Source organism: Aulonocara stuartgranti (genome assembly GCF_965226115.1).
Source record: "Aulonocara stuartgranti genome assembly, chromosome: 19".
NCBI lineage: Eukaryota > Metazoa > Chordata > Actinopteri > Cichliformes > Cichlidae > Aulonocara > Aulonocara stuartgranti.
In genome coordinates, this window is record NC_138955.1 from 14,451,611 (window position 1) to 14,473,926 (window position 22,316).

The 22,316-nt window shown below is 38.5% G+C and overlaps 1 protein-coding gene and 1 long non-coding RNA gene across 2 annotated transcripts in view; one reads left to right on the plus strand and one right to left on the minus strand.

Annotated features, from left to right (window-relative positions):
• Positions 1–1,080, minus strand: part of LOC309696208 (uncharacterized protein) — a 36,612-nt gene extending 35,532 nt beyond the window's left edge. Inside the window, exons 1-6 of the mRNA XM_082517367.1 lie at positions 935–1,080; positions 820–836; positions 704–719; positions 503–524; positions 316–388; positions 14–157 (exon numbers count right to left, since the gene is read on the minus strand). Coding sequence (XP_082373493.1) covers positions 14–157; positions 316–388; positions 503–524; positions 704–719; positions 820–836; positions 935–989 — 327 coding nt within the window. The 5' untranslated portion in view covers positions 990–1,080. The remainder of the gene's footprint in view (positions 1–13; positions 158–315; positions 389–502; positions 525–703; positions 720–819; positions 837–934) is intronic.
• LOC309696071 overlaps positions 1–22,316 on the plus strand; it is an 81,175-nt gene that overhangs the window by 58,622 nt on the left and 237 nt on the right. The gene's annotated exons all lie outside the window — the stretch shown is intronic.

Consider the following 22,316-nt stretch of genomic DNA (forward strand, 5'->3'; position numbering starts at 1 on the left):
TTAGCTCATTTACCAGGTCAAAGAACACTTGTAAAGTCGACTCTACAATCTGCCTGAGATTTTGTTCCACCATCCTCGACTTTTCATCTGTTAAGCTTGCATTTTTACCCCTTTTACAGGATAGCTCGCCTGTCAGTGTGTCCACTGCAGCAGAGATCTAAGAACACATAGACCAGGTGAAAGGACTGGGTTACTGTCAGTAACTTAGCACAAGGGGGAGTCATTTATCAACAATGCTTTGTGGTGACATTTAATAATTTAAGGTTTAAAGATGAATTTATCATTTTTTACTCAAATTAATTCCAAAAGGCTTACTCTTTGAATGGCATCTTGTAGATTTGCTGCATGGCAAGTTTCCTGGAAACCGTTGGTATGAGTGGTGGCTTTGCTTAAAGAAGAAAAAACACGGTAACAGAAATGAATAATAAAGTCATCTTTAACTAAAATAACATCCCTGGAATGTATTATGTCTACAAATTGTTATTTGAGTTTGCATGCCTACCTGTTTTCAGATAAACCTGGTCCTATAAAATGCAAAAAAGAAAATGAATGAACACATGTATTAACATTTTCAAATTAATAATTAATGGAAAATGGATAAGAATGATGTTAATGGATTAACTTTTAAAAGAGGAAAAAGGTGACATTTTATTTTATATCCATATAAAATTGCATATGGTTTATATGTATAAAAAAAACTTACCTTCTGTTGTGTTGGACTGTAATGTAAATTTATAGAAGAACATGTTAATTCAGTATTTCATTGCATTTCATTGTTTTTGATTTAATTATTTAATCTTGAAAAAAAAAAACACTTACAGTTGCAGAGACCAGTCCTGACATACATACAATAGATTTTTTTATAAAAAAGAAAAGTGTTAGATAAGGATATATATTCTATTAAATGACTAATTGAATGTTCAGAGATACTTACCAATGCCAATAGATGACAGTAGCAGAACTTGCACTGACATTTTTATGCCACCCATCGTGAGAACTCAGTTCTCACTTTTTTTTTGTGCCCCTCAGTTGATTTTCAGATTATTTAATTTTTATTTTAGATAAAGATGTAAAGTGATACTGGAAAAGAAAAATGAAGTGATAAAAGTGCATTTTAATTATTGCAGTGCATTAGATCTAAGAATTGTTGATACAGAAACTCAATAGTAAAGAACATAAAAGTATGACGTTTGAATGACATGTTATACATACACAATACATACATTTTCTTTTTAATCCCTCCAAAGCTAAAAGCAAGATTAAATAGTATGGATTATTTCTTACTTCTGTATAGTGATTATAAATTAATAACAGAGTATATCAGAAAGCAAGATAAGCCATAGAAAGATGTTGAACTCACCTCTCGAACTCCTTCACTCTGTGAGAGAAGACTGAAGATCGCTGTTAGTGGTGAAGCAGGTATATACTGGGTGGAGTAAAAGAAAATTAGAGCAGATGAAGCAAAACATGCTGAGAATGTTCTAAAAGATTCCATTGGGTAAACACATTGCCAAACACTGTGCACAAACAGTATGGACTACACTTTGGATAGATGATCATTATTCAGTCAACAGAACATGAAATTTGCGAAATATGATTAAGGACTGTTGATATGTAAATGCTTTGTTTATAACTACCTACAACGGAGTTAAAGGAAATGTTATGATTTTGGATAAAGTTTGGCAAAATCAATGTTTATGGCTAAAAAGAAAACAAAAAGGATATCATTTTGGGTTACCTAGACCTCCTTTTTTCCACCTCAGTCTCACATTACTCAGCAACTGCTGAGTAATAAAATTGTTACCCCTTATGAAGGCAGTCCATCGTTACCTTTTAGAGTTTACATATACTGTAGTGGTACTGGCAATAATTTCGATGCAAGCATGAACTGTCTATTCCCTGATTTGGTCTTCAATCTAGCCTCCATTGCTTTTTTCTTCCTTCACCTAGGCACCTAGGCAAATCTCATGCATCTCAAATAATAATCTCGTTACCTGAAAATATCCTCAATTCTGTGTCCTTATCACTGACATTTCCCAGATTTGGTACCTGATATGCTTTTAGGATCTTATACACAAGTCTAGCATAAATCTCTGTTCTGTAATTGCCATGAAAATTCCGGACTATCTGCTTGAATGCTTCCTAAGCTTTTAATTCAGCTGGCTTTTTCTTTTGAACTCATCATTAAGCATTAGTTCATGGACTTTAGGAAAAGATTTCAAAAACACCTTCCTTAATTTTGACTTTACTTTTCTTGAGACCAAACATACTTCTTAAAAGCTGAAACACATCACTGTTTCTGCCCAGTCACTGTAGTTGTTTAGTAGTAGTTGGAAGATCGTAAAGAATTTGCTTCTGGGCTCAACAAACACTAGTACAACCGGGTTGATGAGTTTCAATGTTATGCAAAATCTACGTAGGCTACATGAGTGTCGTTTGGACCTGTTGTTGACATGGTTATATTTTTGACTATAAAACTGGTCAGAAAGTTATACTGATACGTCCCAACAAAACCATTCACAAAATTTACAATAAAACAGTAACATCGTCAAGTTTTGGTTTTACGACCGAAAGTAAAGTGAAGCTGTGCAATTACTGTTGTGTCATTACTAAATTATTAAAACTGTTACTCCTTTCGATGTGGAGGAAGCAGCAGCTTTACTCTGAGCCCCTCTTGGATGACTGAACTTCTCACCTTATCTCTGAGGAAGAGGCCGGCCACCCTTTGGAGAAAGTCCATTTCCGCTGCTTGCATCCGCAATCTTGTTTTTTCGGTTAGTACCCACAGCTCGTGACCATAGGTGAGGGTAGTGTCGTAGATCGACTAGTAAATTGAGAGCTTCGCTTTTACACTCAGCTCCCTCTTCACCACAACAGACTGGTGCAGCGTCCACTGCGGCTGCAGCACCAATCCGTCTGTTGATCTCCTGCTCCCTTCTCCCGTCACTCGCGAACAAGACCCCGAGATACTCAAACTCCTCCACTTAGGGCAGGAACTCGTCCCGGACCTGGAGTGGGCACTCCACCCTTTTCCGTATGAGGACCATGGCCTCAGATTTGGAGGTGCTGATTCTCATTCCCACTGCTTCACACTCGGCTGCAAACCGTTCCAGTGCGAGCTGGAGGCCATCACCCGATGAAGCCAACAGAACCAGAAAAGCAGAGATGAGATTCTGAGACCAAAGTGCTTTTCAAGACACTCAAAGACACCTTACAAGCAATTAAATACCTAAAGAAGTCACTGTGATGAGTAATGAAATGTTTATCCCACTGAAAACGCTACTTCCAGATGAACTTTTGGGGAAATAACTACCAAAATCACAATATGCAAGAGGTTCCAACAGTTGGAAAACATCATATAATTAAAAAGTCAGCAATAAAGAATCAAAGAGAATAGGAACGCTTGATAAGATGTGTTTTAACATTGGCTTTGGAGATAGGGGGTCAATAATGCAAATGTGGTGTGAAAGAGTTCCAAATATGAGGCACCACTTGGCTGAAAGCTCATAGTGTTCAGATAGTCAGGCGAGCAGGGAATATAACAAGAGCAACCGAAAAGGAAAATCTCAGAGTACAGGAACGAGTGGCCATGTGCAGAAGATCAGAGATAAATGGAGGTACGAGATCATGGAGAGATTTGAAAGTAAGAAACAGAATCTTAACATTTATGCAGTATTTTTACAGGGAGCCCGTGAAGCTGTTGAAAGAAAGTATTAATATTTTCTATAGAAAGGTCTGGTAATACGATGAGCAGCTGCATTTTACACCAGTTGATGTCTATAGAGACGTTTGCAAGGATAGAATTGTAATAATCAATCTGACACGTGACCAGAGCATGTACAGAAAATGCAGCATTGTATTATGTGGTGATAAAACATGACACCATTTCAGATAGTGTTGTGGAAGTTTTCCATTTAAATAAAGCCTGCAGACGAGCAGTGAGCGGTAGCTAACATTCTTTAATCTAAACACACAAAGACAACAGACAACCAAGCTTGATGGAGCCCCTGCATGTCCGCGGGACAGACGGTCAGCAGAGTTCTCACTGAGCCTAGCATGGCTCTCAGTTAAATACCTTCTTCAGGAACAAAAGGCAGTACACAGCTGTTTCACACCTTAAGGTTCACACTCCCTTGCTACTTCCCAGAGTCCTCAAAGAGACAAAAGACTCTGGTCTGCTTCCCCCAACTTCCTTACTACACCCTAGCGCTGCACGATTTTGCATAAAATGAGAATCACGATTTTTTGGCTTAGAATTGAGATCACGATTCTCTCACGATTCTCTTTTCCAGTATAAATATTTATTGCACTTATTAACTGCACATCAACTTCGCAACAGTTGAAACTGAACATAAAAACAATAAATAAACATAAAAACAACAAATGTCTCAGGTTTTGTTGTTGCTACAAAATGTTGTACTGCTTGAAATTCCGTCTCCACCATTGCTCGACACTGCATGTATAGAGCAGGTAGTGCAACAATAGAAAATAGTTGCGGGACGGCACTGTGTAGCGTTTGTCTAGGGTGTTGATCATTTTCCTAAATCCCTCGTTTTGCACAGTGTTGATGGGAGCCATATCTTTGGTCAGGTGATAAGTAATAGCCTCCAAAATTTCTTTGTGCCTGCGGGAGTTCGACGTGTATAGCGAAGCGCTGTATAAGGTTCCCGTTATTGATGTTTGGGTGGTTGACCAGGACGGATTTTCTCCTGTCACTTTCTCGTCATCCCTGACGTGCTCTCCGTTGTTTTTTCCCTGCTAATTTTAGCATCACACTGCACAGCTTCTGTATCACGTGGTATAAGGCTCCGCCCTTGTCATTTGTTGAGCAGGAAGAGTGAGCGCTTGTTTTCATGCAGATTACGTCCCGGATCAAAATGCGGTACAATCGTCGCCTTTTTTTTTTCTTTTTTCTTTAAATCGTTGTCATTTGGAAATGAGATCCACATAAGTATGAATCGAGATCGCGATTTTCTAACGATTAATCGTGCAGCCCTACTACTAGGGGTGGGTTTTTATAATCGATTCATCGATTAAAATCGATTCTGGCTTGGATAACGTAAAATCGATTCATTAAAATCCTGAATCGATTTTTTAATATAAATTTATTTTGCCTGAAATGATCTCTGGTGACATCTCACAAAATTTCAAGAACCACCAAACAGTTAAGACAGTAAATGAGAGCAGGTACACGGATTCTGCACATAGACTTAAACACACAGCGCGACCCGCGGATCAGAATCAGTTAGATGTCGCCTTTCTCACGGTCGGGGCTGAAAGCCGACAGCTCGCTGATTCTGATCTGTCGCCGGGTCCGCGCTTTGTGTTCACGCCCTTTATGCGCTGATTCTAAAGCTGTTAGTTTGATGTCTCTCCAAACAATATTGACCGAACCAGCAGCAAAAGAAGATCCAAACGCTTCACATAAACATCGTCATGAATTCACTCTGACTTTTACTGTTTTGCTTCCATCGTGATGCGCAGCTCTCTCTCTCTCTCTCCCTCTCTCTCTCTCTCTCTCTGTACTTCAAGAACAGTTTCCCTTTCTTCATTATTCGCTTGCTTGTTACGCACTACAACAGTCTACTGTTGCTTACAGCGCTGTCGGCCGCTGTTTTTTTCCCTTTTTACATTCTTCCGAAAAGAAAACCTCATTTCTGCTGTTCAATACTGAACAAATTTAAACTTTTTAAAATTATTCAAAATGCAAAATGCTTAGCCGTGTCTCTAATAAAACCGCTGTAACGTCAGAGGCAATGTTCATTAATTAATGGTTTTCTTTCGTTTTTGATGTACTGCTGAATATTTTTATAAAATCCCAGGCCAGGAAAATCACCTTCATGTTTTTCTGTGTTTTATCCTCAGCTACTTTGACACAAAGGCATCTGCTGTGACGCTCACACCTGTGATAAAGTCTTGCGTGTGTCAGCTTCCTTTTTATTGATACAAAAATATGTAAATATACTGAATTATAATATTTCTGACTGTCAAAATTTCCCAGATTTAAATCGAATCGAATCGAATCGAATTAAATCGAATTGTGGATCGAATCGATTCGGGACCTTGTGAATCGGAATTGAATCGATTCTAGAAATCAGTGACGATACCCAGCCCTACCTACTACACCCCCACCATTTGTCTTCAGTATGGGTGTCAGACATGTTAAAATCCAGTGGCACCAAGGCATTATACAATAAAATAATGTGATTAATACATAAATAAAAGAAATTCCTATACAATCGCATATTCACCTATTAACATTTTCCTTTTGTTTGCTTTGTTCATTTGTCTCTTTTAATTCTATTTTTTTTTATACTTTTTCAACATGTTCAAAATAAAGATTCAATCAATCAATCAAAAATTCCAATGTAGCACTTAATCTTTGATGCCAGTAACTCTAATGTGTTAAAAGATGACACGCCTAAAAAGCAAAACAGTTAAACCTGTTTTTTCAGGTGCAATTACTGTTGTGTCATTACTAAATTATTGACAGTGTTACTGTTCTTCACCCCTGTGACACCCATGCAGCAGGATTCCCATTCAAACACATTTTCACATATTGTCTAAAAAGAAGTAGGGAAAAGGGGTAGTATAATCTTTGGAACCCAGAATTGTAAACGTCTTATTGTGACGTTGTTGTTGATCAATGGTCATGACAATTTGCATATTAATGATCAAGAATCTGACCTCACTGCCCATGTTTCATTCAGTGGTGCTAGTTTCAGTCATTTTGCAAAGGTACTGTTTATAAGGTTGGGGAAACCTCCAGTCAGCTGAGACTCAAGAAGTCACTTGGAGGAGTGACAAAACGTTTCTCCCGCTGAAAACGTTACGTCTAGATGAACAGAATTAATGTTTTTGGGATTTCCTCACCTGGATGATTGAGCATGCATCAAGACGTTGAAAATTTGGTACATTCTAGAAAAACTAATTTTCACTTTCTTATGTGCATTGCCATCACTTATTAATATCGTATAGTTATCAGATGTTCAGTGATAACGTTTGTTGCCCAGGAGATGCAAAGAGTTGTGAAAATTTTGAGAGGGTTTTGATGTTTATGTTATATCTATTGTGCAAAACCTTCAGGAATAGCGTTACAAAAGACTACATTTTTCAAATGCTCACTGAAATGCACACTGAAAGACTGCACAAAGCTAAGGAGAAGCTATCACAATCTTCAAAGCACAAGCCGGTCATTGGTAAGGTAAGATAAGATAATATCTATGGCCAATGTTGGGAAATTACTGTTTTGTGTGTTGTGTATATATTATGTGTTGTGAAAAATATGAAAAACAAAATTGCTCAGTAAAAGAAATACAATATAGTATGGAACATTACAAAATACACTTAAGAAAAAGTGAAGAGCTCAGTAAACCAAAGTCAAAATATGATACAATAAGGAGCTTAAATCGAAAGTTACTGCTGGTGCTATGAGAGGTTAAAGATTTCCTGTATTTTTCCATCTTTCTGGCAGTGGCACTCAACTGTGTTCAAGTGCTCAGCTACATGAGCATGCATCAGAGTAGGTCAAGGATTTAGATGAATTTTCAATTAAATTCAATTCAATTTTATTTATATAGCGCCAAATCACAACAAAAGTTGCCTCAAGGCGCTTTATATTGTACAGTAGATACAGAGAAAAACCCAACAATCAACAATGACCCCCTATGCGCAAGCACTTTGGTGACAGTGGGAAGGAAAAACTCCCTTTTAACAGGAAGAAACCTCCGACAGAACCAGGCTCAGGGAGGGGCGGCCAGAGATTAATAACAGATATGATTCAATGCAGAGAGGTCTATTAACACATAGTGAGTGAGAAAGGTGACTGGAAAGGAAAATTTTAAAAAACATCTATTTAAAACAATCTATTTAAAATAAGAGCAAGCCTTTCACTATAGATACCTAAATAATATCCTGCGTGAACTCTACCCAGATTTCATATAATAACTTCTATAAGTTCTAGAAAAAGGTACGTCTTTACCAGTTAGTTGTAATCTGCAGTGGACTGTTTTAGTCAGTAAACTCTCGATGGATAATAACTGACACCTATTCATACTTACAGCATGAAGGTGCAAGCATCTTCCATCTTTTGCTTTCTTGAAAGCATGTCATATAAACTCCAAATGGGATTATGTGCATGCTCATATGACTGACTGATGTGAGTATTTGCTACATATGTGAGATATTTTTTTCATCACTGATTCATTAGTTTGGGAAAACAAAGCAGCTCCATGAAACTAATCATTGGCTTTAATGCTGGGTGAGGGAATGAGGTTTGCGGCTAAAACGTAAGAAAGTCATGAACTGATTAAAGCAGAACTACAGCTTTATTAAGGCTAGAGATCTCATTGGCCACTGCACACTGTTCTGTATTCAGTGTTAAGCAACAATGATGCATTGTGGGTAATGTGACAAAACCAGTTGTGTCATGCAGAAAAGTGAGACGGCTGCAAGGAGTTTTTGTAATACTGCTTACTGGAGCAGTGTTATACTCTAGCTACAGTCATATGAATAAATTGAATGGATATCATTGACTTTCCCAGCATACTTGTACAAGTAAAAACTTGTTTGTCTTTGAAATACTTTATATATATAACCCAACAAGAATAATTTCATCAAGAGTGGACTAAGCTATCCTGCAACTGTCTACCATCTACAAATAGACAGTTGCAGGATAGCTTAGTCCACTCTTACATCATATCAGTCACACAATTCTAGAGAATAGTCAACAACTTCCTGTTAAAGTTTTTGGTTTTCAGAGAAACAGCCCATGCATCTTTGTGAACAGTTTCCCACCTGTGAATGCCAGCAACCTCCTGCAACCATTTACCAACCAGTCAGGAAATATATTCTATAGACTAATAAAGGATAGAGGGTCGCTGACTGGTCTCTAGGCCTGTGTAACTGAGGCCTGCCATGACTGGACCAAAGAGTATGAATATTTTCTAGCAGCTGATGGGTTTGATCTTTATTTAGGATTAGTAGAATCTATAAGTTTTTACTGATTGAATAATTACTTAGAAACCTGCAGACATATTACTATAAAAGAATGTGCGGGGGCAGCTGAAGGCACGATAACTGGCGCCTGGTATCGGTCACGGCCACCTCCTATAGCTCAGTCCTGCAAAGCAAGTAGCTTCTCCTCATCGGTTTTAACTGATCAGATAGATGCAAATTCTCATATAAAAATCTGTGAATTGAGGTTATTCTCTTCTGGGAAGATTGACTCCAGCTAACTATTTTACAGCCTATCAAATTTCTAAACAGAAGAGATCCATGTACATGATCATTTTTAATTGTTCAGTGCTTTAATAAATAATAATCATAATAAAGTGTTTTAACTGGTGATTCCTCAAGGTGGATAAACAAACAAACACGTTAGCACAACAGGTGGTTACCTGGGAGTCATTAACCAGTCTTGAGACTTAGTTACTATTTTAGCAATCAATTTCACAGTGACTGTCAAACAACCAGCTGCAACCAGCTGTGGAATAAACATTTTTCCCATGCAACCACTGGTTGCTACAAGTGACTAGAGTATCTTCTTTTTGACATCCTAAACAAATATTTGTACGTTTTCCCCTTATCTAGCTCATTTAGGTTTGTTAAGCTTTTTTGTGCATTGGGCCAGTGTTGAATATATTAGCATGTCATTTCATGCCACATTTCTATTGGTTAGTGGTTAGATTTGTATTGTGGAAGCATTATTCATGGTCATTCTATGTAAGATCCATTACCTAAAATGCCACATTTTTCATAGACGATACGTATTTCTACACTTATCAGTGTTACACTGTATCATTTACTTAACAAAAAATGTCTCAAAATGAAGGAGCAAAAGAAGGTACTTCCCATCACTCAACAGTGTGTATTATGGCCTTCAGCAGCAAAATAACTTTGTTAGTTCCTCATGTTCTTGTAGAAGACTTTTGGGTCACTCTTCTTTAAAATGCTGTTCATTAAAGTTTGAAGGCATTTGTTTATCCACATCTCTCCTAAGACCCTCCTACAGCATGTGAATCTGGTTGAGGTCTGGACAGTTTCTGGATAATTACGACACCTTGGGATCATTTTGCTATTGCATGATAGAATTTCAGCCAAGCTTTAGATGGCCTCAAATTTGACTCTAGATCACTTTGGTACAGTATACATAGGAGTTCTTGGTCTACTTTATGACTGTACAGGTCCTGTGACTGCAAAACAGACATTCCACCACCATGTTTTACAGACAGTATGGGATGTTTGTTTTTCTCCAAACATCTCAGCTATCCAGACAAAATTTTTACAGAGGTCTTGTGGTTTATCAACTTTAGAAACTTAAATCCTCCTTTCTCCTGGCGAGCCTTCCGTTACTTGCTCAGGCTTTCTTCTGATTGTACTGTCACGAACTCAAACATTTATCATGCTAACTGAGGAAAGTACAGTCTTGAACTTACGTATTATCTGCACTCTGCATGGTCTGACCTTGGGAAGAATTTGCTGAGACAAAAACTTCTAGGAAGATTGAATGTTCTTGAATGTTTTTTGGTTGCGCTGTACTTTCTTTTTAACATGACAGGAACGACAGAAAAAAAAATCACTCATTTTACTTTAGAATTTTCTTTTTTAGAAAATACCAGAGGAATGTAGATATTCTTACAGCAACATAGCTATTTAAACAAAGGCACTATATTTCACACATGGTGTCAGAAAATAAGACTTATATAAATCAGTAAGAAAGATGTACCACGGAGGTTTCCTACTGCACATTTGACCTGTTTGTAGTTATAATTTCGCAGAATAATTCCACCAGTGTTTATTTTTAGACCAGTGTTTTAGTTCCCACACACACCCAGCACATTTTTTTACTCTGATTGTTTAATGAAGTCAGCGAATGAAGTTGTGTTGTTTCTTTATTTACTGAGGTAAATCCTTGGAACCAGATGCTGTTAGGAATTCTAAATTGAAACCCTGCCTTGATGGAGCTTAACAAGATGACTCATATAGCAGCCTCAGGAAAGTTTTAAATACCTACATTAGGAGTACACCAGAACTTATAACACAAACAAAAAATGGTCACATAAGACAGGAGGAGTCCACAAAGGTTCTCCACCTCTTTAGAAATAATAAGGATTGTTTCACAAGGTCTCTCATTTTTATTGCATATTCCCCAAAAGAGTAATCTCTGAAACTCTGCTGTCTAGCACAATCAATAGATTTGATTGGTGGTCTTGAAGTATTTCTCTGGCATCTGTCTATACTATGTGTCTGCAGCCATGAAAGTCAGAAAGCAGAGCAGTAGGCAAAAGTGTCCAAAATACCTCATCTGAGAGAAGGGATTTTGCCTGATGAACTGTCGTGAAAAAGTCTATCAGTGTTACCACTAGTAATGTCAAAGTATTAATATCTATATCCTTTATTTATTCAGGTAGGTCTCACTGAGATTAATAATTTGTGAAGACAGTTATGGCCTAGTGGGCTTTGAGATCTACAACTTAATATACTAAAAAGCTTTGTGTAAAGCTTTTCAAAATATAATTACAAAGTTGTTTACAGAATAATAAAATAGAGCTCCAAGAAGGATACAATGGTTATAACAGCAACAAATATTGAAATTATATAACTGTTCACTGACCATGAGATCCCTCAGGTCAGGTGTGAGGTGTAGACGAAGCTAAGAATATTTCATAGAGGCCGCAAGGTAACTGAATATAGACAGCTCCTGTATTGTTATCAGTAAGACTTGCCTGTAACTTCATTACCTGAAAAGGGCAAATTATGTGCCAATTATTTTATTCCCACTTTCGTGACCACTTATTCTTGAAGTTGTGGGAGAGTCTGAAAGGCATCACATGTAACGCAATGTGATAGGTGGAGTACACACTGGGCAGGTTGCCAGTTAGTCACAAGGCCATAATAGAGAGACAGAGACGCACACTCGAATCTGCACATATGGGCAATTTAGAAAGGGCAGTTAACCTAACGTCTTGATGCAAGCTCATTGTGTTATCAGGACATTGCCACACAGAACTAACACCTTCCCAACAGACACAGCAGCCATGGAAGAGAAAATGCAGTGTTGGTGCTAAGTGCCAAGAAAATTGCTGCGAATTATACATTGGTGAAACTAGCTAAGCGAATGGCACAACAAAAAAGTGTCACCTTGTGCTACTTTTATATGCAGAGGGATTTTGGTCCTGCGCGGTGATGCCCAGGTCCAAATCATTACTTCTCCACCACTGTGCTGACAGTTGGCATGGTGTTTGGCTTTCTCCAAATGTGGTGCTGTGTATTATGACCAAACATCTTCAATTTGGTCTCATCTGTAAAAAAACAGATTACTCTACAAGTCTTGTGGTTTTATCAAATGTTGCTTTACAAACCTAAGCAGTGCTGCCATGTTTATCAGAGAAGCTTTCTCATGAAAACCCTCCCAAACGAGCTGTGCTTGTTCAGTGTTTTTTCTTCTTGTGTTGTCATTAATTTTAACATTTGAACATTCATTCGTACAATCCTTATCTGTTGGGGACTTAAATGTAGTTTAATACTAGTAATATTAGAAAAAACAAAAACATCAGCGCCTTTGTTCTTGCCATGTGAATGGGCCAACTCTTTTTAAAAAATAACTGTAAGAAATACTTGATTAAAACAAAACAAAACTTAAATACACATGTCTGAAGTCATAGTTAATGATTCTTGATCATGTGAAGGATAAACTAAAGCTAAATTCTTAAATTCTTAAATGTTTATCAATCTCCCCTCAGCAGGCTTTTTGATACATAAAAAAAAAAAATATATATATATATATATATATATATATATATATATATATATATATATATATATATATATATATATATAGTAAATGTATGTATACAGGACGTCTTTGTCTTTTGCTTAGACTGTGGGTGTTTTTCTGGTGCAACATATTTAGTTGAACTTACTACATTTTAACCAGATATCAGTCAAAATTCCAATATTGGTTACTTTCTATAAATGTAGAAGACAGATTTTTTTTATTTCTTTTCTGTGCGTGTTGGATGAGGTCACGATGAAGAGAGTTACAGAAAGAATAATAAAACTTTTCACAGCTTTGTTTCTTGCACTTCTAGGTAGCATGCAAAGTGTTTTCTGTGTTGAGTGGCATCACACAACAAGGCAGACCGGTGCAACCAATACGTTTTTGGCACTCAGGACGTGAAACAGGTGGCTTGTATGAGTCATTTGGACAGATTTCAGAAAAGGATCGTATATTATTCCCATTACTGGAAAAGGCTGTTTTGCATCCACTGTATTAGCAGTGTTGCTCAGAATTCTGCTGTGAGGCTTCTTTTAAATACGCACATGTCACACTCCAGCTGCACTGGCTCTCCTTTAAATTCAGACTCCACTTTTGGAATTGGATTTTGGCCTTTAGAGTGCTGCATGGTCATCAGGGCCCTACTGGCTATGCATCACACTGAAGGAGACAAACCTCTTGCAACACTGGCACTCTCTCCCTCTGAGCGAAAAACTCATCTTTATGAACTTGCTTTAGTTTTTACATTCTAGCAGTTTGTTTTGAAGCACTTTGTAATGTTTCTTGAAAGGTGCTTGGGAGAGTGTGTTCAGGGTGTGGTGTCAGGAAAGGGAGGCTGACTCACACACCTGACCGCCATCATCTGAATTCAATTCAATTCAATTTTATTTATATAGCGCCAAATCAAAACAAAAGTCTCCTCAAGGCGCTTCATAGATACAGAGAAAAACCCAACAATCATATGACCCCCTATGAGCAAGCACTTTGGCGACAGTGGGAAGGAAAAACTCCCTTTTAACAGGAAGAAACCTCCGGCAGAACCAGGCTCAGGGAGGGGCAGGGCCATCTGCTGCGACCGGTTGGGGTGAGAGAAGGAAGACAGGATGAAAGACATGCTGTGGAAGAGAGACAGAGGTTAATAACAGATATGATTCAATGCAGAGAGGTCTGTTAATACATAGTGAGTGAGAAAGGTGACTGGAAAGGAAAAACTCAATGCATCATGGGAATCCCCCGGCAGCCTACGACTATTGCAGCATAACTAAGGGAGGATTCAGGGTCACCTGGTCCAGCCCTAACTATATGCTTTAGCAAAAAGGAAAGTTTTAAGCCTAATCTTAAAAGTAGAGATAGTGTCTGTCTCCCGAATCCAAACTGGAAGCTGGTTCCACAGAAGAGGGGCCTGAAAACTGAAGGCTCTGCCTCCCATTCTACTTTTAAATACTCTAGGAACAACAAGTAGGCCTGCAGAGCGAGAGTGAAGTGCTCTAATAGGGTGATATGGTACTACAAGGTCATTAAGATAAGATGGGGCATGATTATTTAAGACCTTGTATGTGAGGAGCAGGATTTTGAATTCAATTCTGGATTTAACAGGAAGCCAATGAAGGGAAGCCAAAACAGGAGAAATATGCTCTCTCTTTCTAGTCCCTGTCAGTACTCTTGCTGCAGCATTTTGGATTAGCTGAAGGCTTTTCAGCGAGTTTTTTGGACATCCTGATAATAATGAATTACAGTAGTCCAGCCTGGAAGTAATAAATGCATGAACTAGTTTTTCAGCGTCACTCTGAGACAGGATATTTCTAATTTTAGAGATGTTGCGCAAATGGAAGAACGCAGTCTTACATATTTGTTTAATATGTGCGTTGAAGGACATGTCCTGGTCAAAAATGACTCCAAGGTTCCTCACAGTGTTACTGGAGGCCAAGGTAATGCCATCCAGAGTAAGAATCTGGTTAGATACCATATTTCTAAGATTTTCAGAGCAGAGTACAATAACCTCAGTTTTATCTGAATTAAGAAGCAGAAAGTTAGCAGCAATCCAGGTCTTTATGTCTTTAAGACATTCCTGCAGTTTAACTAATTGGTGTGTGTTATCTGGCTTCATGGACAGATAGAGCTGGGTGTCATCTGCATAGCAGTGAAAATTTATGCTATGTCTTCTAATGATGCTGCCTAAGGGAAGCATGTATAATGTAAACAGAATTGGTCCTAGAACTGAACCCTGTGGAACACCATAATTGACCTTAGTGTGTGAAGAGGACTCTCCATTTACATGTGCAAATTGGAGTCTATTAGACAGATATGATACAAACCACTGCAGCACAGTACCTGTAATACCTACAGCGTGTTCTAATCGCTCTAATAGGATATTATGGTCAACAGTATCGAACGCTGCACTAAGGTCTAGCAGGACAAGCACAGAGATGAGTCCACTGTCAGAGGCCATAAGAAGATCATTTGTAACCTTCACTAAAGCTGTTTCTGTGCTGTGATGAGCTCTGAAACCTGACTGAAACTCTTCAAATAAACCATTCCTCTGCAGATGATCTGTTAGCTGTTTGACAACTACTCTTTCAAGGATTTTTGATATGAAAGGAAGGTTGGAGATTGGCCTATAATTAGCTAAGACTGCTGGGTCTAGAGATGGCTTTTTGAGTAAAGGTTTAACTACAGCCAGCTTGAAGGCCTGTGGTACATAGCCGATTATTAGAGATAGGTTGATCATATTTAAGATCGAAGAATTAATTAATGGCAGGACTTCTTTGAGCAGTTTTGTAGGAATGGGGTCTAAAAGACACGTTGATGGTTTGGAGAAAGTAATTATTGAAGTTAACTCAGAAAGATCAATTGGAGAAAAAGAGTCTAACTTAACATCAATGGTACTAAAAGTAGCTGTAGATAATATTACATCTGTGGGATGATTATTGGTAATTTTTTCTCTAATGATAAAAAATTTATTTGTGAAGAAGTTCATGAAATCATTACTAGTTAACGTTAAAGGGATGGTTGGCTCAAAAGAGCTCTGACTTTTTGTCAGCCTGGCTACAGTGCTGAAGAGAAACCTGGGGTTGTTCTTATTTTCTTCAATCAGTGACGAATAGTAAGATGTTCTGGCTTTGCGGAGGGCTTTCTTATAAAACAACAAACTATTTCTCCAGGCTAAATGATGATCCTCTAAATTTGTAACACGCCATTTCCTCTCCAGCTTACGAGTCATCTGCTTTAGGCTACGTGTTTGAGAATTATACCACGGAGTCAGGTACTTCTGATTAGAGACCTTAGTTTTCACAGGAGCTACAGTATCCAGAGTCGTACGTAGTAAGGAGGTAAAATTATTAACAAAATAATCGACCTCTGTTGGAGTAGCGTTCAGATAGCTGCTCTGCTCTATGTTGGTACAGGGCATTGAAGATGATAACAGTGACTATAAAACTGGTCAGAAAGTTATACTGATACGTCCCAACAAAACCATTCACAAAATTTACAATAAAACAGTAACATCGTCAAGTTTTGGTTTTACGACCGAAAGTAAAGTGAAGCTGTGCAATTACTGTTGTGTCATTACTAAATTATTAAAACTGTTACTCCTTTCGATGTGGAGGAAGCAGCAGCTTTACTCTGAGCCCCTCTTGGATGACTGAACTTCTCACCTTATCTCTGAGGAAGAGGCCGGCCACCCTTTGGAGAAAGTCCATTTCCGCTGCTTGCATCCGCGATCTTGTTTTTTCGGTTAGTACCCACAGCTCGTGAACATAGGTGAGGGTAGTGTCGTAGATCGACTAGTAAATTGAGAGCTTCGCTTTTACACTCAGCTCCCTCTTCACCACAACAGACTGGTGCAGCGTCCACTGCGGCTGCAGCACCAATCCGTCTGTTGATCTCCTGCTCCCTTCTCCCGTCACTCGCGAACAAGACCCCGAGATACTCAAACTCCTCCACTTAGGGCAGGAACTCGTCCCGGACCTGGAGTGGGCACTCCACCCTTTTCCGTATGAGGACCATGGCCTCAGATTTGGAGGTGCTGATTCTCATTCCCACTGCTTCACACTCGGCTGCAAACCGTTCCAGTGCGAGCTGGAGGCCATCACCCGATGAAGCCAACAGAACCAGAAAAGCAGAGATGAGATTCTGAGACCAAAGTGCTTTTCAAGACACTCAAAGACACCTTACAAGCAATTAAATACCTAAAGAAGTCACTGTGATGAGTAATGAAATGTTTATCCCACTGAAAACGCTACTTCCAGATGAACTTTTGGGGAAATAACTACCAAAATCACAATATGCAAGAGGTTCCAACAGTTGGAAAACATCATATAATTAAAAAGTCAGCAATAAAGAATCAAAGAGAATAGGAACGCTTGATAAGATGTGTTTTAACATTGGCTTTGGAGATAGGGGGTCAATAATGCAAATGTGGTGTGAAAGAGTTCCAAATATGAGGCACCACTTGGCTGAAAGCTCATAGTGTTCAGATAGTCAGGCGAGCAGGGAATATAACAAGAGCAACCGAAAAGGAAAATCTCAGAGTACAGGAACGAGTGGCCATGTGCAGAAGATCAGAGATAAATGGAGGTACGAGATCATGGAGAGATTTGAAAGTAAGAAACAGAATCTTAACATTTATGCAGTATTTTTACAGGGAGCCCGTGAAGCTGTTGAAAGAAAGTATTAATATTTTCTATAGAAAGGTCTGGTAATACGATGAGCAGCTGCATTTTACACCAGTTGATGTCTATAGAGACGTTTGCAAGGATAGAATTGTAATAATCAATCTGACACGTGACCAGAGCATGTACAGAAAATGCAGCATTGTATTATGTGGTGATAAAACATGACACCATTTCAGATAGTGTTGTGGAAGTTTTCCATTTAAATAAAGCCTGCAGACGAGCAGTGAGCGGTAGCTAACATTCTTTAATCCAAACACACAAAGACAACAGACAACCAAGCTTGATGGAGCCCCTGCATGTCCGCGGGACAGACGGTCAGCAGAGTTCTCACTGAGCCTAGCATGGCTCTCAGTTAAATACCTTCTTCAGGAACAAAAGGCAGTACACAGCTGTTTCACACCTTAAGGTTCACACTCCCTTGCTACTTCCCAGAGTCCTCAAAGAGACAAAAGACTCTGGTCTGCTTCCCCCAACTTCCTTACTACACCCTAGCGCTGCACGATTTTGCATAAAATGAGAATCACGATTTTTTGGATTCATGCTAATTTTAGCATCACACTGCACAGCTTCTGTATCACGTGGTATAAGGCTCCGCCCTTGTCATTTGTTGAGCAGGAAGAGTGAGCGCTTGTTTTCATGCAGATTACGTCCCGGATCAAAATGTGGTACAATCGTCGTCTTTTTTTTCTTTTTTCTTTAAATCGTTGTCATTTGGAAATGAGATCCACATAAGTATGAATCGAGATCGCGATTTTCTAACGATTAATCGTGCAGCCCTACTACTAGGGGTGGGTTTTTATAATCGATTCATCGATTAAAATCGATTCTGGCTTGGATAACGTAAAATCGATTCATTAAAATCCTGAATCGATTTTTTAATATAAATTTATTTTGCCCGAAATGATCTCTGGTGACATCTCACAAAATTTCAAGAACCACCAAACAGTTAAGACAGTAAATGAGAGCAGGTACACGGATTCTGCACATAGACTTAAACACACAGCGCGACCCGCGGATCAGAATCAGTTAGATGTCGCCTTTCTCACGGTCGGGGCTGAAAGCCGACAGCTCGCTGATTCTGATCTGTCGCCGGGTCCGCGCTTTGTGTTCACGCCCTTTATGCGCTGATTCTAAAGCTGTTAGTTTGATGTCTCTCCAAACAATATTGACCGAACCAGCAGCAAAAGAAGATCCAAACGCTTCACATAAACATCGTCATGAATTCACTCTGACTTTTACTGTTTTGCTTCCATCGTGATGCGCAGCTCTCTCTCTCTCTCTCTCTCTCTCCCTCTCTCTCTCTCTCTCTCTGTACTTCAAGAACAGTTTCCCTTTCTTCATTATTCGCTTGCTTGTTACGCACTACAACAGTCTACTGTTGCTTACAGCGCTGTCGGCCGCTGTTTTTTTCCCTTTTTACATTCTTCCGAAAAGAAAACCTCATTTCTGCTGTTCAATACTGAACAAATTTAAACTTTTTAAAATTATTCAAAATGCAAAATGCTTAGCCGTGTCTCTAATAAAACCGCTGTAACGTCAGAGGTAATGTTCATTAATTAATGGTTTTCTTTCGTTTTTGATGTACTGCTGAATATTTTTATAAAATCCCAGGCCAGGAAAATCACCTTCATGTTTTTATGTGTTTTATCCTCAGCTACTTTGACACAAAGGCATCTGCTGTGACGCTCACACCTGTGATAAAGTCTTGCGTGTGTCAGCTTCCTTTTTATTGATACAAAAATATGTAAATATACTGAATTATAATATTTCTGACTGTCAAAATTTCCCAGATTTAAATCGAATCGAATCGAATCGAATTAAATCGAATTGTGGATCGAATCGATTCGGGACCTTGTGAATCGGAATTGAATCGATTCTAGAAATCAGTGACGATACCCAGCCCTACCTACTACACCCCCACCATTTGTCTTCAGTATGGGTGTCAGACATGTTAAAATCCAGTGGCACCAAGGCATTATACAATAAAATAATGTGATTAATACATAAATAAAAGAAATTCCTATACAATCGCATATTCACCTATTAACATTTTCCTTTTGTTTGCTTTGTTCATTTGTCTCTTTTAATTCTATTTTTTTTTATACTTTTTCAACATGTTCAAAATAAAGATTCAATCAATCAATCAAAAATTCCAATGTAGCACTTAATCTTTGATGCCAGTAACTCTAATGTGTTAAAAGATGACACGCCTAAAAAGCAAAACAGTTAAACCTGTTTTTTCAGGTGCAATTACTGTTGTGTCATTACTAAATTATTGACAGTGTTACTGTTCTTCACCCCTGTGACACCCACGCAGCAGGATTCCCATTCAAACACATTTTCACATATTGTCTAAAAAGAAGTAGGGAAAAGGGATAGTATAATCTTTGGAACCCAGAATTGTAAACGTCTTATTGTGACGTTGTTGTTGATCAATGGTCATGACAATTTGCATATTAATGATCAAGAATCTGACCTCACTGCCCATGTTTCATTCAGTGGTGCTAGTTTCAGTCATTTTGCAAAGGTACTGTTTATAAGGTTGGGGAAACCTCCAGTCAGCTGAGACTCAAGAAGTCACTTGGAGGAGTGACAAACCGTTTCTCCTGCTGAAAACGTTACGTCTAGATGAACAGAATTAATGTTTTTGGGATTTCCTCACCTGGATGATTGAGCATGCATCAAGACGTTGAAAATTTGGTACATTCTAGAAAAACTAATTTTCACTTTCTTATGTGCATTGCCATCACTTATTAATATCGTATAGTTATCAGATGTTCAGTGATAACGTTTGTTGCCCAGGAGATGCAAAGAGTTGTGAAAATTTTGAGAGGGTTTTGATGTTTATGTTATATCTATTGTGCAAAACCTTCAGGAATAGCGTTACAAAAGACTACATTTTTCAAATGCTCACTGAAATGCACATTGAAAGACTGCACAAAGCTAAGGAGAAGCTATCACAATCTTCAAAGCACAAGCCGGTCATTGGTAAGGTAAGATAAGATAATATCTATGGCCAATGTTGGGAAATTACTGTTTTGTGTGTTGTGTATATATTATGTGTTGTGAAAAATATGAAAAACAAAATTGCTCAGTAAAAGAAATACAATATAGTATGGAACATTACAAAATACACTTAAGAAAAAGTGAAGAGCTCAGTAAACCAAAGTCAAAATATGATACAATAAGGAGCTTAAATCGAAAGTTACTGCTGGTGCTATGAGAGGTTAAAGATTTCCTGTATTTTTCCATCTTTCTGGCAGTGGCACTCAACTGTGTTCAAGTGCTCAACTACATGAGCATGCATCAGAGTAGGTCAAGGATTTAGATGAATTTTCAATTAAATTCAATTCAATTTTATTTATATAGCGCCAAATCACAACAAAAGTTGCCTCAAGGCGCTTTATATTGTACAGTAGATACAGAGAAAAACCCAACAATCAACAATGACCCCCTATGCGCAAGCACTTTGGTGACAGTGGGAAGGAAAAACTCCCTTTTAACAGGAAGAAACCTCCGACAGAACCAGGCTCAGGGAGGGGCGGCCAGAGATTAATAACAGATATGATTCAATGCAGAGAGGTCTATTAACACATAGTGAGTGAGAAAGGTGACTGGAAAGGAAAATTTTAAAAAACATCTATTTAAAACAATCTATTTAAAATAAGAGCAAGCCTTTCACTATAGATACCTAAATAATATCCTGCGTGAACTCTACCCAGATTTCATATAATAACTTCTATAAGTTCTAGAAAAAGGTACGTCTTTACCAGTTAGTTGTAATCTGCAGTGGACTGTTTTAGTCAGTAAACTCTCGATGGATAATAACTGACACCTATTCATACTTACAGCATGAAGGTGCAAGCATCTTCCATCTTTTGCTTTCTTGAAAGCATGTCATATAAACTCCAAATGGGATTATGTGCATGCTCATATGACTGACTGATGTGAGTATTTGCTACATATGTGAGATATTTTTTTCATCACTGATTCATTAGTTTGGGAAAACAAAGCAGCTCCATGAAACTAATCATTGGCTTTAATGCTGGGTGAGGGAATGAGGTTTGCGGCTAAAACGTAAGAAAGTCATGAACTGATTAAAGCAGAACTACAGCTTTATTAAGGCTAGAGATCTCATTGGCCACTGCACACTGTTCTGTATTCAGTGTTAAGCAACAATGATGCATTGTGGGTAATGTGACAAAACCAGTTGTGTCATGCAGAAAAGTGAGACGGCTGCAAGGAGTTTTTGTAATACTGCCTACTGGAGCAGTGTTATACTCTAGCTACAGTCATATGAATAAATTGAATGGATATCATTGACTTTCCCAGCATACTTGTACAAGTAAAAACTTGAAATACTTTATATATATAACCCAACAAGAATAATTTCATCAAGAGTGGACTAAGCTATCCTGCAACTGTCTACCATCTACAAATAGACAGTTGCAGGATAGCTTAGTCCACTCTTACATCATATCAGTCACACAATTCTAGAGAATAGTCAACAACTTCCTGTTAAAGTTTTTGGTTTTCAGAGAAACAGCCCATGCAGCTTTGTGAACAGTTTCCCACCTGTGAATGCCAGCAACCTCCTGCAACCATTTACCAACCAGTCAGGAAATATATTCTATAGACTAATAAAGGATAGAGGGTCGCTGACTGGTCTCTAGGCCTGTGTAACTGAGGCCTGCCATGACTGGACCAAAGAGTATGAATATTTTCTCTCTCACCTGCCGGGGCGGTGCTCATTATGGGCTCCCACCCCTGGCCCACGCACCTGCTGCCTATCGGGATGATCACTAGGCCGATTTAAGACAGCAGCACTGTGTCACTCGTCGCTGGATCGTTGAGCTATCAGCGTC